The following is a 17,971-nucleotide window of genomic DNA, read 5'->3' as shown; positions in this document are numbered from 1 at the left end:
GGCTCCTGGGTTTTAGTTCATATTCCTCTGTGTCTGGAAAACTGATACCATTACAGGGCAGGAAATTGCATGAATAACATGCAACAGATCATAAAAATTCACACACCGAGTGCAGAAACACTGCCAAAAGCACTGTAAAAACAAGGCTAGAGACCTCAACAGAGGAACTACCAACAGCTAATGAATGCAAATAAGTACAGGAATATTTCCCATTCATGCATAACAATTAGACATAGGCTGTGACTCCACAATCTCCAATAGTGTAGATAAAATAAAGCCTGGAGAGCTAACATGCAGAGAGCTGGGGGTAACTCCCGGCCAGAACAGTTCTGAATTTGTTTGCAGTGTCGCAGCCAGCATTTTAAAGCCTCTAGGGAACAGGCATGGCCAAGTGCTGTCTCTGTCTAAATGTACGGTCATGTTAGATTCAAGTTAGTGTTGCAGTAGAAAAGACATGGTCCTGGGCAACTGGTTGTGGGTGTCCCTGCTTGAGCAGCAGATGGGACCAGATGACCTCCAGAGGTCCCTTCCTGCCTCAGCCATGCTGTGATTCTGTGAAAGGCAGGTGAAAGAGGAAATAAAATAGATCCACAAAATAGCCTCACAAAGCAAAAATCCCCCTTCAACAGCATGTGGTAAAACCCCTAACAAATAACAACAACTTTTACTTCATTTGTTTAGGAAATAAAAAATGCACTTGCTGTCCAAAGCTGCAGCTGTGTTGTAAAGGGCAGGAAATGGGAAGAATGACAGGAATGCTGGGCAGGGTATGGTGCAACACAAGACCTTGCCAAGGTTACTACATTTGCCATGAAGACTTCTCAAGGACCTTTAATAAAACCTGGTAAATCAGATCACTGAGGAAGCACACAGAGCTGATCAGCCGCATGGACACCAGATAACAAATAGACACAGCATTTCTTATTGCTGCCTGGTTTGTAAAACAGTGACTCTTCCTTCTTGATACCCTTAGTTGTAGCTAGCATACAACCCTAGGGAGAAGACTAACTCTCAGGGGGTAAAAGGAGTAAAGCTAATATCTTTTGGAGCCATGTAATTTCCAGCACTGCTCTCATTCCCAGAATAGAATGAGATGCAGCTGATGGTATTGAGCCAGGCTATCTCAGAGCCTGCCCTACATGCATACAGAGGTGATGAAATTCCAGCTTGCCATGAAGTTGCTTTTTTCCTGAAGTGTGAACAGACTTCAAGCCCTTCCCACATGGACACCCCATGTTCAGTGGCAGCAGGACAGGAGTCCCAGCAGAACTGGGCATAGAGACATCTTGCTCTCTGCACAATGCAGAGCCCCACTCCAACCTGATCCTCAGCAGATCTCTGGGGAGACATGACAGGGTTTCATCCACATGAACAGGGTTTACGTGCCTCCAGACCTTAAAATTACTTTTTGGTCTTTTAGTTGCAACTGGAATTTCAACAAGGTGCTTGGCTAGGTACCAAAAAATGGCATAGATGCAAAAATGAGCCAGCCCAAAAATATTCTGAAGACAACAATGGTGCAAGCTTTGCCTAAGGGGAACAGTTAGAAAAAGACACCAACTGACTGATCAACAAATAATTCACAGTAAAACTATCTGAGAACAAAGTCAGGTACTCAAGGGCAGTGATACAACTAGTCCAGATCCTGAAGGCTGAGAATGACTGGAAACCCTCTGATTAGCTGACAGTGTGCAGCACTAGTCTGTTCTGTTCCTTCTGCATGAAGGAAGTCCAGAAGAGCAGCAGTGCTAGTGGCTCCCACTAGGGTCACCATGCCTCTGTATCAGCCAAAGACAGAGATCAAAACACAATCAAATACTAGTCTTCAAAAAATTTACCTGCCTGTGCCCTCTAGCTCAACAGATAATTCCAGTTGGAACGCTCATAAAAAAATCCCATATGAGAATGATGAAGTACATATTTGAAAAGGAAGCAAAGCAAACCATATAAAAGCCATATAGCATACATATGGGAACATGGACATTTGCAGTCTAAAAAAATACAAACAGTTCAACAGGCAGATGGAATGACAGCAGAGACACATCTACCTTAAGCCTGGTTTCCCCTACTGGAAGTAGAGGTGAGCACTAGTCCTCTGTGGAAAGCAGAAGGGAAGTTGTCAGAATTAGTCTTCGCTCTGCTTTTTCCTGTCTTGAAAGGTTACTGGCTCCAACCCCCTCTTTTGAAAGAAACAGGAAATAACTTGAGCTTATTCTGTTTTCACTTGACCAAGAATCTCCTGACAGGGAAATTTTCTCTGAAGGCTGCCTGTGTATATGGAGAGAGAGGTGGCTAGGCACGCTGTATTACAGCTGTGTGGTCAGAGATGGAAAGATATTTTGCTTTTAGAGTTGTTTAAGACTTGTTTCTTATTAGCTGTAGGCCCTTGAAACAGAGGACCACACGTCTGGTTTTCAAAGGAAAAAAACCACACGTTTCCCACAAGCATGGGCAAAAGAGCTTTATACAGCCAAAAGCATTGCCTCAGCCAGTTAGCTGACAGTCTGACACAAATCCCAGAACACTTCATCAAATGTAGTTTTTGTTGAAACTGAGAACTATATGGGCAAAGTTTGCGTGCACAGTTTTTTTCTTTAAATTAGTCTCTTTACCTTGAAACACTAGCACTGTATTCCCACCCATTCTGGGAACACAAACTAAGAGGTACTTACATAAAGAAGGGAGTTTGCCCCTATCACAATTCAAAAGCAAGTAAACGTGCGAGTAAAGTGTTTGATGCACGATACACTGGATGCCCACATTCTTTTAAACCACTAGCACTGTTGAAGCCCATTTCTGGGTCAATTCATTTACTTGGATGGTCTCTTTTCTATTTTACTACCCAATAAACACACCTCAGCACTGGCTTTAGCAAGTACATTTGACACCGTGGGAACCAAAGGAAGCACACAGAACACAAAGCACAGTCCTGGATCACATTTGCCAAAGTCCTCTATAGTCTCTACAGTAAGTCTATACACTTTCATTTCACTTACTTTCTGGCTCCAGCTAACAGTGCATCCTAAATGCAGATGAAGGGAAGAAAAGCTTTCCAGGGACTCACTCTTACACAGGACAATAGTTTCAAGAAGTTTATACATAAAGCTGGGGTTTGCAAGGTATGGTGTTGGCCATTTAGCTATGCTGTTACAAGGAAATTGAGAGCTCTCGAACTGAAGGGCACAGACTGAAGTCTTATTCTGGAACAGTGAGCAGCTGCTGCAGGACAGAATGTGGACCAAGTGTCTTACCAAACACAAATACATACTCAACTAAATACAAAATCAGAATCAAAGAACAGTTGGGGTTGAAAGGGACCTTGAAGATCCTCTTGTTCCAAGCTGCCTGTTATGGACAAGGATGCCTTTCAGTAGATCAAGTTGCTCAGGTATGGTTGCCTCAACACCAAAACAAAGATGCCTTTATTTGGGCAGTGTTGAGAACTCATGGTTTTCACATATTGGGACTGAGCCTATCTGCCCCTAAAGGCCACTCAGACAGACAAGCATTCTTGAGGAATGCTGCAGCTGGTCTTCCAATCAGAAAATCTCCTCAGTGCCTCCTGCATGCTTAAAAGATACACAGGCAAGAAAATAGGGAAGGATAACCTGGTGAGTCTGGATTTGGATACCCTGGCTGCTGCCAGCTGTGGGTCAGCCTGTTCATTGCCTTGTGAGGTAATATGAACCCAAGAGTTTAGAGAGAAGTAAACTTATCCAAGTGGTTCACACAAGGTGATTTGATCATCAGTGACCTGATGCATAGACCTGTGCTGTAATTCCTATCTGATGCATCAATTTCCACCACAGCATTTGTGGAGAGGTGATGACAGTATTTTATTTGTTCGTGAGAGACCTCAAAGATCTTCTGCTGAAGGTTTTATCTTAGCATTATTTAACTTCAGAGCTGATACCTTTCAGTTCCAGCTGTTAGGTGACACCTTGTTTATTTAATGGTTTGACTGTAAGCACAAGTACTGCAATTCTCTGCTTTCCTCAGACCATCTATGGCTATTATAACTGTGGGTCCCAAGCTGGTGGCAGTCTCTGGGTTACAGCAGGAAACTCCCAATGCCATTTCAATTATGAATTAACCTTCTCTTCTCCACCATGTCCTCTAAAGCCTCCATCACTGGCTCTTCAGTGACCCAAAAGATGCATGACACAAGCTTTAAGAAAAACCATTAATCCAGAAATACAAAAAAGAAAATTAAAAAAGAGAAGATTTCTGTGTGCAGGAAACAGACAACTACACTTAAGCATTCTTTTAAGGTCAGATTAAACGACATAAAGGACAGGGAGGTTTACATTCAGCACTGATCTATGTAATCTTAGGACCTTAAATCCTACCCAACTACATCTGCACTGAGCATCAAACTCCAAAGTACATAAAGCATGTCCCTCTCAATGGCAATCTGCCTTATTGTTAGGAAATAATGTGGAGTCATACACATCACTAAGCCATTTGATGCTAAAAACATATGCTGAATTTTCTGTTGAACTCAGTATGGTTTCAAAACAGCTGCCAATGGCTCTCATGATAGCTTCCTCCAGTGAACTAAAACATAGATAGACCTGGTACTCTCTTTTTATTTAAGTCTTAAAACAACCACTCAAACCTTATCTCAACCCTTTAGAATAATTAAATCTCATTTTTAAAACAGACCAAACCTGGGATAGAAAGAGTTGTAGATTGACCAAGTACAGCTGCTTGTATTTGTTTACTTCCATAAGGTAAATAAAATGCCCAAGGATACAGATTTTAGTAGTGTTAGACTGAGCTGGGACTTGGAGCTATTTGCTGGCAGCCTCCCATAAAGTGGTACAGATGAAAATTCAGTGCTGCTCAAAATACCTGAACTGGAATAAAGCAGCTTTTTCTCTCTTCAGAGCTTGCACTGCACATGTAACAGCAAGTACTACTTATACCAATAAAAAACACCAATAGCCTGCCTATAAAATTCACAAAGAACATCTTATTTTCAAATCCTAGTAGGGTTCAACTGCGTTCTGCTCACCTAAAATCTGTATTTCATCTCTGAATTGAACCATACTTCCTACTCTTTGTGTTTGTTGACTGCTGCAGTGCATCATCTGAATAGATGCCGTATTCCACCCCATAATGTGATCAGTTTCACTGGTAGTTGAGAAAAACAGACAATATAACATTACTCACTGGGGAATTCTTGTCAGAAAGTGCTGTACAGGAATAAAACCTTATCATCTTTGGGTCTTGGGAATACTAACAAAGCAAAACTTGGTACTGGGATCAGGAAGTATCCTACAGGTTCTGGTGTCAGTTGTGGTGAAGCTGAGGGATGTCTTATCTGGGCTTTATCTGTCTGTTTATTCAAATGCCAAATGCTTGGTATTTCTGGACTCCTAATAAGCAGCTACTTATTTTTCCAACGTGAAAACATTTCAAAGCTTATTTTTAGAGAAAAGGAAAAGGTAAGAGATCCAAAAGAAGAGAAGGGAGAAATGCAGAATGTCTTTCAGACTACAGAGCTAGAGTGCTACCAGCACAAAGGAATAACTCATAACCACAGTTAGGCCATTTCAGCTTTAGTCATACCCAAATACACACTTAAATACAGCAAACGCTCCCCCTTGTTAATATTTAACCCACAATACACGCTTACTGTTTCTGCTCATGCCTTTAGCATGGTCTGCCTCTACTTTTTAAGACGTCTTTTGCATTTTAATTTGCTGTTTTTAAGCAGGACAGTTTCCACACTACAAGCTCCTTTGCAATACTGAGGACAAGCACAGCCAGCCAATCAGCCAGGCGTACCCTCAGCAACAAGCATAGGTATAAAGAAGGCAACAAAATGGGGCCCACTTATCACAGCAGAGAATTTCCTTCTCTGCATTAACCTCCATATCTCCTTTTACAGTATATTTTTATATGCTTACTTGAATCAATAAATAGATAATACAGCTACCACCAAAGGGAGGGAAAGGAGCTTACTGCAAGATTTTCTCCCGTTTACATGCATGCATGCATGGATTTTGTTACTGTTGTATTTGACTGTCCTCCACTGGAAAGGATGAACAGGGAGTCATCTCCTATCAGAAAACAATGGGAATTATATCACACAGAATGACAAGGAGGTGGCTTGTTTCATCCCTGTACAGCAAGTCTGGGAGCCTTTGCAGCAAGAAATGGATAGCATTTCTTGTCCAACAGTGATGGTCTCATGTCTGTTTTATCACTCAACTGCTAGAAACAAAATACACCATTTCTATCTGGTATTGTGCTATACGTGCAACACACACAAAACATTTCTGTCTCATGGTTTCTCCTGAATTAGTATCATTACCATCGAAGACCTCAAAAAGTACAGGAATGCTCATTTTTATCCTCAATATGGACCCGTAGCCTCCAGCCACTCTGCGTGATGAGTGCTAGCACTAGGAGTCATATGAGCAACATGAGCAGCAAACATACCACACTCCCTCAGAGGAGTTTAGGAAAGCAAAGAGCCAGCTTTCATCCATACGGACTCACTGGAGTGGCATTGCTGAGGGGAGGTTGAAATGTGAACTGGTCTGAAGCCTGACAACCACAACTTCTTGAAGCTGCTCTGCCAAAAGCCTTAGTGTGGATATGGCCGCAGAAGGTTTTCAGATCACCACAGCAGAAGTCAATCAGGCCAGTGCTGCCATCTGCAAGGAACACTGCTGGCTGATACAGCCACGGAAAGAGGAAACCACATTTATGCTGAGAACTAACCATAGCTATTCCTAATATGTAAACTGCTCTGAAAGTAATGCCTCCTATTTATTTCCATGGAAATGACAACAAAGAGCTCAGTAACACTATTTGATAAAGCAAATTCTATGCTACAAAACACTATTTTTCAATGTAATCATGGCCATTAGCTGATTTGCATGGATAAGTTGATTGAGACGCTCTTCATTTTGTGGTGTGACAGCTGTTTGTGACTGTCTAGAATGTGACTTGTCTTTTGCATTGATAAGCACTGCTGAAATGCAACATCCACTGCCTCACAGTGTTTACATTCACTGTTTGCTCTTCATAAACATTCAGCAAACATCAGTGAATGTCGAGGGGAGCCATTTTCTCCACATGGAGGAATTCAGTTCTACATCTTTGCTTCTTGCAGGTGCCATTTTGTCAGACTGCCCCCCTGCTTGCCCTCTGTTACATGGCAACAAAATGACATGGCATACTGGTGGGAAAAATTCCTCTACTGCCATGCCAACAACATACACCCCTGATATCACGGGTCAACATAATAAAACAGGAGGCATTATTTTTGGAGCAGCCATCGTATTAATAGGGCCCCAAAGGAAAAAGGGTCTTTTGTTGATCCTGCTGTTTAACACCAGCCCTTTAGCTAGGAAACAGGCATGCAGCAGACAGTTGCTTTTTACCCCCCTGCTCCCTGTTCCCATATTTATCACCTCCTTCACTCCACACTCCTGTGCACAGCACTCATAGCTCAGTCACCGCATTTCTTACAGACACTGTATTTGTACATACACACAGCACACTGAGAGAGGAAAGAGGCAAAGTAAGAGAATACTGGTTATTTCTAGAGTGATAAAAAAAGAATACTAATCTCTGTCAGCAGTGGGGGTATGTAATAGCTGACCTCCTGCACCCTGCCTTTGATTTTTCCCTGAACCCAATCATCTTTTGTTGGCTAATTCCCAGTGTTTTTTTTTTTTTTTCCTCAGGCTGGTGGGCTGGCATGGATGGTTAACAGCTGCCAGGATTTCTCCCCCATCAGCGCTGAGAGATTCTAATGTTAGCTGCCTGGCTCCATCCCACCCAAGGTGCCGCATGCCTTAGCCTTCCAACGCCAGCCTTGAACCCAAATCTATCTCCCATCCTGCTTTTCTTCTTCTGAAGATTAACCATGTGAGGGAGCCAGCCAGTCTCAGCTGAAGGACCAGATGACAGATTTCACATGGCTGGACCTCACAGGGAAACAGCAGATTTCACAGGAGCCTTTGGTAAGCAGAAAAATAATGAAGACACAGAGCAATTCAGCACACAGTGTATGCCAGCAGACCTCTGCTTTGAACACTGCTCTGTTAATTGTAAGGAAGAGCAGTGCAGGTCAACAGAAATGCTCCCCAAGCACATCACACATCCCTTCCTACAGAGAAGATTGATCTGGAATAATATAATGAATATTTTATTTAAGTGTACACCTCAAAGACACAGAAACCCAAGTGGGGTTGGGAATTTCATTTCCAAGATGTAGGAGTCACAAACAACAGAGGGGGTTTGTTGCTGCTGTTCCAGTGTTTTCCTCATTGGAAGGAAGTCTGTTTTCAAAGCAAGGTGTGCACGGTGTCTGTGCAGGCACTGCTCTTCTGGCCAGCCCCCAGCTCTCAGCCTGCCCAGCCAGACCTGCTCCTGTGCACTTTTAATAGGAAAGCTGGGCAGGTAATAATAGCAAATAAAAAGCCTATTCTGCAGATCACTGGCTCTTTCTCAAGGAAAGTAGAGTACCACTACAGCATGAATGACTCAATCATCTACTCAAGAGCTATTACTTGCAGCGATGAAGCAATGTTAATTGGATAATGGCCTGCTGCCAACTAATATTGGCATGACCTACAATACCCTTGGCTGACAGCCGTGTCTGCCTCTCTATCACACCTTTTTTTGTAATCTGGATGGGAAGTGGAAACCATTAAAAATGCCTCATAAGTGCCATTTAACTTCTTATCATGAATTAAAAGCTTAATTAAGTGCCTTGTTAAAGGAAGGAAGACCAGTTTTTGTGATTAAATAAAACAAAACAACAGTTAGGGGTATGGATTAAGTGAGTAACTTTACAGCTTCAAACTTGAGTCTTGGAAAATATTAATTTTTGGATGCGTTTAACAGAAGCTGACAGATGAAAAGAGCACAACTGCTATAAAATACCCAGGGTGAAAAGCACATGAGACTGCAGTTGTTTACCAAAACTGCAAATGAAGAGGAAAGTGCAGAAGTTAAGACCTACTGGGGTCCTTTTTTAATGAGCTGCATGGAGCTGCAGCTGACACGCTCCAGCCCTCGGTCTCGGCTCTGAGTCCTGACACTTCGCATGCCACAACCACATTTGAGCACTTGCTATTTCATGGCTGTTTTTCCAAGCACTTATCTACACACTGAAATATGCTGCTTTAAAAAGAGGTGTAGCATGAAATTGAATTACTGGTGTCGGCTTGAAAGGGTTTATGGAAACTCTTCAATCAGTGCAAAATTAGCTCCATACTGACTCAGTTTAAATAAGTTGATTAGGAAAAGGTTTGAACTAAGTCACGTCAAGTCATGTTTGAAGTGACATGGAATGTCCAAAACAGGGTTTTACATTGGTTTGAAATCCAGTAAGCTCAACTACTCTGTACATACATATTGCGTGTGCAGAATGTCTCACTACTGAAATGATGAGCATATCATAAAGCCTGCACTTACTGTAATTGGATATAAACAAGAAATAATGTACAAAACATCTGTCTGCTGCTTATCTAGACAACAGTTAACAAGGTCTGGATGCCAGATTAACAAAAAGACCCCAATATGCTGTAAAATGAAAAAGAAACCCTCTGCAATCCAGTCTTCAGTGGCAGATTTACTTCTTTGAATAACGAAAAAGAGGTTCTTTTGTTTTCATGTTAATCTTCCTCATGCCAACATTACATGACTGCAAAGGCTTTATATATAAAGCTTTATCCAGATCCAGCATCAAGCCTTTGATAAATAATAATAATGTTCATTCTCCATAATTTCGTACTTTAGGAATTTTCAGACCACAACACAATTTAAAACAGAATTCTTGCATGACTGACTTTAAAATATCGTAGTTAATTTAGGAGTGATTGTCACCTTTAGGAAAGTTTTGAACTGTGAAGACTGTATTTAAAAACAATTTGTGATCTCTGATTCACTATTACAACTGTATGCCAATGAAAGTAGTTTCTAAGCTTGAACAACATATTGGCCAAGGAGACTAACTTTTACTTTTGTCTGAAATTTTTCCACTGTTGTTAGCATAACTCCCTATGTGAGAAATTAAGTCAGTTTTCAAAGATACCTCTAGAAAAAAATCTGTGGGCTTCCAGAGCTCTGCTACGGAATGGTCATGTAATGACCATGGACTTAAAACAATAGCCTAGGGAAGAGCCATTAGATTGTGAATTGAAAAAGACCCTGATAACTTCTTTCAATGCTATATATATAAGATGGTTCTTCCCTTCATATCATCAGCCTCCAAGAAATCACAGGTGCTGCAGCTCCTTTTGTGAGCAGCTCCAACATGCTTCCTTGTTGGAGATACTTCACATATCTAAGCACAGGAACCTACCGCAGTATACAACCTGAAGAGCAATAGCAGAAGCAGAGGAGTGTTTCTTAACCAAGCAATTATCAAGAAGCAATGATCTGCATCAGGCAGCTCTCTTTAGCTTCAGTGACTAACATCTGTGAGGAAATTATTTAACTGACCACCTTACACACAGCTATTCACACTAGTCACTGAGCAAATCAGACTCCATGGAGCTATTAGTGATGCATGTTCATGTGGAAAATGTATGTACAATTAGGAATTAGTAACTGCATATATCTGACTTGATAGGCCAAGGATATTCCTTTCCACTATGAAAAAGGTAAAGACTTTTCAACTGAGTGTGGCATGTGCTGAGGTGAAGCACAGCAATTTCAGAGTAAAGAGAAAAACTTAAGACCCATTTTGACTGCTTGTACAAAAGCATGGACTTTACCGGAGCTGTAGCAGTGAAGAGCAGAAACTTAACTCATTAGGACTTTTTGACCTTGAGATATATATTAAAATGTAAAACCTCAGTACTTCATTTATCTAAAGGGGGCTTATTCAAATAGAAATAATTTGTGGTTGCATAGGAAGAATGCTTTCTTTTATATACCATCTAATATAAAACACATAGAAAAATAAATCTTTGTGTTTCAGATCTTTAGTTTCATAAACCCAAGACTGTGTTATCAAGTCCCATCCTCTGGTCTTGAAGGTAAGCCAAGCACGAGTCCCTCTGCCTCCCTACTCCTTGTGCTGGTCAGTCACTCAACACCTCACTGCTGCTGTGATTAAATATCAGCTTATTTCCAACCTAGTTTTACTAAAAGCCATCATAAACCAATCAACTGTCATTACTGTCAACACAGTCTTTTAGTATTTAAGAGAAACTTCCCCTCCTTAATTGTTTCACCCCCTCTACCTAAATGGAGCTGTAAGTCCTTGCAGCCATCGCTCTGGCAGCATGAACTTGCTATAGCTCTTTCTCCTCCTTCTTCTTTAAGCTGGGCTCCTTCTGAATATCTCAGCCACTCTCATATTCTTCAATTATTGTTCTCAATTTAAGAAATCATACCTAGTATCCAAGGGGAGGTCTCACCAAGGCTTTGTAGAAGTGCAACTGATGCTCTTGTCACACTTGTAGCCATTGGGCATCTACTGTAATCTCTCTGCTTCCACCATTTTGATTTGCAGGATAAAAGCTATGCAACACTGCCTGAGACATGATTCTTCCACTGGAAATTATTAGTGGACAGTGTTGAATCATTGTGTGCATCCTAGCGTGTCCTCTGTGATATATGTGAACTCCTATGCAAAATGTCTGGGTTGAAATCTCTTCATGAGTAATACTCAGTGTCAGGACTTGTGAAGTCATGCCCAGTGACCTACTTCTTCCAGTGCTCTTCACCTTGCATCATCACAACATCACAATACCACTGAGGTCTCCAGAGAGCTAAACCAGAGAGGGGAAAAATGGTGTGTGACACTTCAGGACCTGTCATCAGCTAAAACAGTCCCATACTTCTTCATTGGTGTTAAGAAAATGATGTTGAAAACCCCTCTGCCTCATGCTGTAGGCCAGAACAGCTCATCCCAGAGCAACTGCCTTCCTGAGCCTTGGGGATGTCACCACTGCAGTGTGACCTGCACCAGTGGGGACCCAGGGCAGGCAGTGGGTGATGGCAGCCCTTGCACCTCCCTGCTCACAAAGCCACCAGCATGCCCTATGATATCTGCAGTATTGCAGTCATAGAGCTGTGAGGAAATTACAGTGGGGGTGGAAGTCAGCCAGTGAGATTTTGTGGTAAAATAAACTTTCCAGTGAGGTATGTATTTCCTACGTCCCTTGGCTTCCTGCTGTGTAAGCCATGTTGCATGAGAAAAAAACCCTGCATTTTGACAGAATGTATCGGTGCTTTCTTGGCAGAGAAAGCATGGCCTGAAACAGTTAAATCCCAAAGCAGTTGTGAAGACAAGAGAGAGGAAGCAAGGCTGAATGGGACACAGGAAAGGGGAAAGACGAGAACAAGGATATGAACTGCTGGAGAGGGGTGGGCAGCGATGAGACTCCAAACAATGTGACAGTTCAAATGACTTTTCAACAATAACCTGCTGTCTAACAGCCAAGTGACCCCTTTCAAATTTCCTGTCTGGAAGAGCAGAAGAATATTCGGGTACTGATAATGTGCTGAATGAAGTGATAAATGCTGAAGCGTTTTAAAACTTTGCTGCTGTGAATGTGAGGAGTGCTGGCAGGTTTTGCTCTCCCCTAGTGAAGAAGGCTGTGAGAACATGTTCATCCTCCAGCTCCCAGCAATCCTCAACCCATTCCAACCCCAAAACCACAGGAGCAGCAATGAATACCATACCTCTTCTGGCAGGCTGACAACCAGGTCATTTTCTGTCTGCCCCACCAAGGCCTGCAAGAAGTACTCGCTGCAGGCGGCCAGCACAGCCCGGTGGGCGCGGAATTCCTTCCCCTCCACGATGAGTGTCACGTCGCAGAGAATGTCCTGCTTGCGCTGGTCATTTAAGCAGAGGAGAATATTGGTACAGTGCACTGTTGACTCATACACATACATGGGGGAGTCAGTCTTCTCATCCACAGACATGCCGTTCACACCCTGGAGCACAGGAGAGGAAGAACAAAACACAGACAGGTAGTGAGAAGCAACACTCTCGATTCAGTAGATGAAGCAACATTACATGGGAAAGTTTAGAAGATTTCAGCAAAAATAGCGAGAATGACTACTGGGTCTTCTAATAGTGAAAAAAGGGGGGTTTGTCCTTGCTTCTGTTATTTTGACACTGAGGGAAAAAACCCTCAAAACCCCAGCCTTCTCTCAAGTAGACTGAACATGCTGTGCAGTTCCACTGAAGACCCCCACTCAAGTGAAAGGCAAGGTGGGCTGTGTCTGATGGAGCCAGCCTCCATCTGGAGTGACTTCATTTCTCAGTCAGAAGCAGAGATATTCTAAGCCCTTAAGGGGGAGAGAAAGACGTTTGGTTGCTTAAGAAGAAACCCATTTCCAGGTTTTCACACATTCACTTGTGGTTTAATGTCATTTACAGAAAAGGGCACTTTCTGAATTCCAGGACCACAGACACAGGAAAATCCCCTGAGCTCTGTGGAGCTCCGACTACGGGTGGCTGGGCAGCACGTGGGTGCTGGGGCCGTTCCCTCATGCCGAGATGTCTCCCCATGCTGACAGCAGCCCGACGTCTGTAGGATGTACGACATGCGCTACCAGCCTCTGAGTTAGGAAGTTCCCTGCCTGTTGCTCTGTCGTTTCTGACGCATGTCGCACTGTCAGCGCCTCTCAGCACAGCCATCGGATTGTGGTGGTGTTGGGGGAGGTCAGGTTCCCTCAACGCCCAGCACTGTGTGAACCTCGTCAACACTTGGATATATTGAAGTCATTTTTCTCCTAACCAAAACTTCCTACTGAGAATGAGGCTGAATGCTGTCTGCGTTGCTTTCCTGCTTCAGCTTTTCTGACTAAGCAAGTGGAAACCCTGTGCTGTGTTGAAGCACACTTGGTACCTCAAAACCAACTGAACACTTGTTTGAAGGTTTACATGGGAAGAAGGATCATTTGTATATATCAGCCTACCTGCTGCCAAAAGGAAAGCAGTGTAAACATGAAAACTTCAACTATTTTAAGGAATTATTTGTTCTCCTTATCACAAACAACAACTGCCTTCCAAGCGGCACAAAACAGAGCTGAAGGTGACAAAGCAGAGTGTTTTGGTGTAACACTACTGTTCCACAAATACTTGACTACTGTACAAAGTGGAAGCAAAGTCCCTCCTCCACTCCTTTTTTGAAGAGAATCTTTGCAGCATTTTCCTTTCCTAGTATGATAGTCAGGTACACTGGCTTAAACTGTTTCCCTTGTATTCAAACTAGGATGCCATTTTCCTAAGGTGTCATTCAGAAGATAGCAATAATCCAGGCAAGAATAAGTTTAACAGGACCTGCGTTCTGCTTGTAAACATATTCTGACTTCTCAATGATAACTCTGTCTTTCTTCCCACTTCTATAGTATTTATAAGCCACTGGCCATGATGCCTCTTTCAAAACAGATGTTTTTGCCAACATTACAGAACTCATATTATTGCAGTTCTTAGTGGGGTGCTTACAGCCTCTCTCTAATGGAGATTTACAACATGCTGACTCAAGCTATGTTTCTGGGTACACTGAAATGCCTACATTAACAGAAAAAACAAACAAAGGTATCCACTGTCCTTTCACTGACTTCACACCTAGAGATGAGATGCAAAGCTGCTCATTTATCTGCGTACAGCTGTGGGAGGGAGACATCTTGTTTTATGCTACACGTTGGATTTCTTAGCCAGAGGAAAATCCATTCTTTTTTTTTTTTTTTTTTACATCATGCAGTGACACTAACGAGAAGAACTGACAAGAAATCATTTTATTAGCACCATGGTAAGGCACAGAGAAAATGATACTTGGCTCATCCCACTCACAGCTTTCTGTGTAACTGAGCTCTGATGCTAACGATAGTGCCACAGTGATGTTCTAAGTGGTCACTCTTGCGTGCTATGAAATGCAAGAGTTTACAAGAACAATCTAGTGGGAAAACCTGAGAGTTGCAAATGACAATGCAACGGGGAAAGCTTTACATTTTCTTTTTTTTCCAGGCAAGTCTTCTGCCTGTAAGTATCAGATGGTGACGAAATATACAAGAAACCTGAAACCTGGCAGGTAATGAACACAACACCAATTGCATTTTCAGTGCCTTTATATATATACTTTTTTTTTTTTTTTTTTTTTTAAAGCAAAAATCGCTGTTTGCTTGAAATTGCTTTTTTTACAGTAATACTGCAATTTGTGTGAATCAAACCCTGAATTACTTGGTTACTAATTAGTAATTTCCTACTTTTTAACTACAGCTCTCATCAGGTGCTTTTCTCTCTCTCTCTCTCTCTTTTTTTTTTTTTTTGTAATTAGTTGCATACCCTGTGAGGTGCTGTCACTACCACAGTGAATTTCCCCACTGGCATGTGTGTCTACTAGCAAACCCAACTAATGTGCTGCCGCAATGCTGGGGTTATACTGGGGTAAGGTGGGGCAGGACTATCACTCAGGACAACCAATTTAACAGCTTTTAATCCTTCAATGGAAGTGATTTCCATTCTTTTCCTATGAGCTGCCTTCAAGAAAATGACCCAGGCTATGAGGTGTTTCCTATCCAAGAGGGCTTTATGTGGCAGGACAGGAGGAGGATGGTAAAGCCCTTCTCTTTGAAGCATACTGTTCATTTACACAGAGAAAGGGGTCAGTGCAAAGGGAGAAGGCCAGTACAAGGTTTTGGAATGTAGAAACATGTAAATTGTTAATCATTTTATTTTCTCCTCTCTCAGGAAAAGAAAAGCAAAGACTTGGGCTCTGAGCCCCACAGCAAGCAGGGCTGGAACTCTTCAACAGAGTGTTAATTCAAAACGTGTAGGGTTTTTTTTTTGCTGAATTTGATATTACGCTGAGTTTGCAGAGCCTTCTTCATGGAAATCATTGTTATGCACACAGTATTTCTTCAAACTGAAGAGAGAATGACTTAGCAAGCCTTTCTCCAGCCTGAAAGAACACGTTCATTTGTTTGCATATAGGTCACCCTGTTGCCAGAAAAAGCCTCTTTGAAACAAAAGTTTCCAGCAAATGGCAAGTGCTAATGTGGGCAAGGAAAGCACCATTGAAACCTTGCAAAAGAAAAGAGTCGCTTGTACAGGCCAGTAACTACAGTGAAGCAAACTGGAACTCTGCCTGCCCGGCACTTCCACAGCCCTTGATGGGGGATGCCACTGAGTCCAGTGTCAGGGACAGCCAGGAGCACGCAAACAAGACCTCTGGGGGTCTAAAAAGTTGCTCATGGAACATGTGAATCACTTGGGTTTGCACCATGCTCTGTATGAGCTGGTACTTGCCCCAAGCTCTCCAGAAACTTCTGAGTTGCTACCAAGAATGCATTGCCTACCATGAAACCCAGCTCCTGTCTCACAAGAGTAGAGGGTAGGCAAGGCTCTGCCTGTTTTTAAAGGAAAATGTTAGGGAAGAGAGAATATTATCATGACAGACCAGAAAGTTCTGGCAACAGAATGGGGTTAATTAGATGGGAAAGTAAATCTAGATCATGGCAAAGGTGCAGAATGCTTAACCAAGCAAATTATAATCATGACAAAGCAGCATGGCTTCTGTACAGAAAAGTCATGTCTCTGATCTGCTCTATTAGAATTCCTGAAGTGTGTCAAATTAGCAGCGAGGAACATGGGTATATGTAATTAGTGTTGACTTTCAGAAATCCTTTGATAAAGCCTTTACAAAAGGCTGCTAGAGAAGCTTGATTGTCATAAGGTGAGAAGCTGCATCAGACTGGAAATCACTTAGGTTAAACAGTTTTAACAGAGAAGGAATACACGGGAAATTTTCAGCACTTTAATAGTGAAATATCTCCAGAAATGAGACAGCACTAGCTGTTAATATCTGTCTATGGCCATACCACCCACAACACTCCTGAATTCATCTGGTATCCAAAGTTTGTCCTCTCCATCCTTGAAGTTTTTGGACCTTCTTTGAGCTAGAGGCTGCACTAGAAACCTTTTGAGATCCTTTCCAACATGAACTTTCTGATGATCCTACACTGATGAGTGTCCTAGAAAACTATAGATCATGACAGTGAAATTGAAATAGATAGAATTAGTTTAAATGTCAAAGGCAGTAAGGATTTTTGGAAAATTCAGAAAGACAATCAAAAAAGCATTAGATACTACCAAGGTGTTGCATTAAATCCAAGGCAGACACACAGGTGGCAAACAAGGAGAATATAAATTCTCAGGAGGACGATGATAAGTACAATTGTTAAAGGACAAAAGCCCTCTGCAAGACCAAATGTATGATCAATTTGATAAACAAGATACAAAAAATACAAAATAGAAGATAAAAGGTCATAGCAAGACTGCTGTTTTCTTCTGATGTTGCAAATGTGAGAACACATCCACATAAAAGAGACAATGCAAACACAGAATTTGTAAAAAGAAAGGCTTTGATTCCTGACCACAGACATGAGCCAAAATTGTACCCCACACACTCTATATGAGGATACTTATTATTATTATTGTTCCTCTGTTCCACCACAGCTGAAATGAACTTCCTGTGCGAATGAGCACTTCTGCATGTTCCTGGTCAGAGAATTAGCCGGAAGCATAAAATGAGTAGTTACACCCAATAAAAATATCCAGGGTGACATTATGCAGGGCGGAAGTTTACATGGAATGAAAATTCACACACCAGAGCACTGGCCAAAAGCACACTGCCTGGGCAGGGACCATGCCTGCCAACCACAGTTACAGACAGAAATTATTTAATGGATATGAATGTAGGTGAAATCCCAAACCAAGCATCTCCATACATATCTCCTAAAGTGCTCACCCTCTGTCTCCATCCCCAGGAGATGACTGCGAGTACTGAATCTGTATGGGACTGAGCTACTGAGGGCAAGCAATAGGGAACACCCATCCACAGGCTACATGTTGTGGGTGTCCCTGACACCAAAGGCTCTCACTCCCACTCCCTCCAGTGGTTTAGGGTGTGAGAAACCAACAGATGTTAAATCCAACTCACATTTTGCTTGGAGGTCTAAGCTGGAACTTGCATTA

At 42.2% G+C, this 17,971-nt stretch overlaps 1 protein-coding gene across 7 annotated transcripts in view; it reads right to left on the bottom strand.

The window, feature by feature from the left end:
* BACH2 (BACH transcriptional regulator 2) overlaps positions 1–17,971 on the bottom strand; it is a 178,022-nt gene that overhangs the window by 31,642 nt on the left and 128,409 nt on the right. For all 7 annotated transcript variants that reach the window (XM_015858931.3, XM_015858930.3, XM_015858928.3 and 4 more), the window contains one exon: positions 12,667–12,921. In XM_015858931.3, the coding sequence (XP_015714417.2) occupies positions 12,667–12,909 (243 nt within the window). In that variant the 5' untranslated portion in view covers positions 12,910–12,921. The remainder of the gene's footprint in view (positions 1–12,666; positions 12,922–17,971) is intronic.

This window comes from Coturnix japonica, chromosome 3 (genome assembly GCF_054131305.1).
Source record: "Coturnix japonica strain WE chromosome 3, WE-NBRP24, whole genome shotgun sequence".
Lineage (NCBI taxonomy): Eukaryota > Metazoa > Chordata > Aves > Galliformes > Phasianidae > Coturnix > Coturnix japonica.
This window is presented reverse-complemented; position numbering and strand designations above follow the sequence as displayed.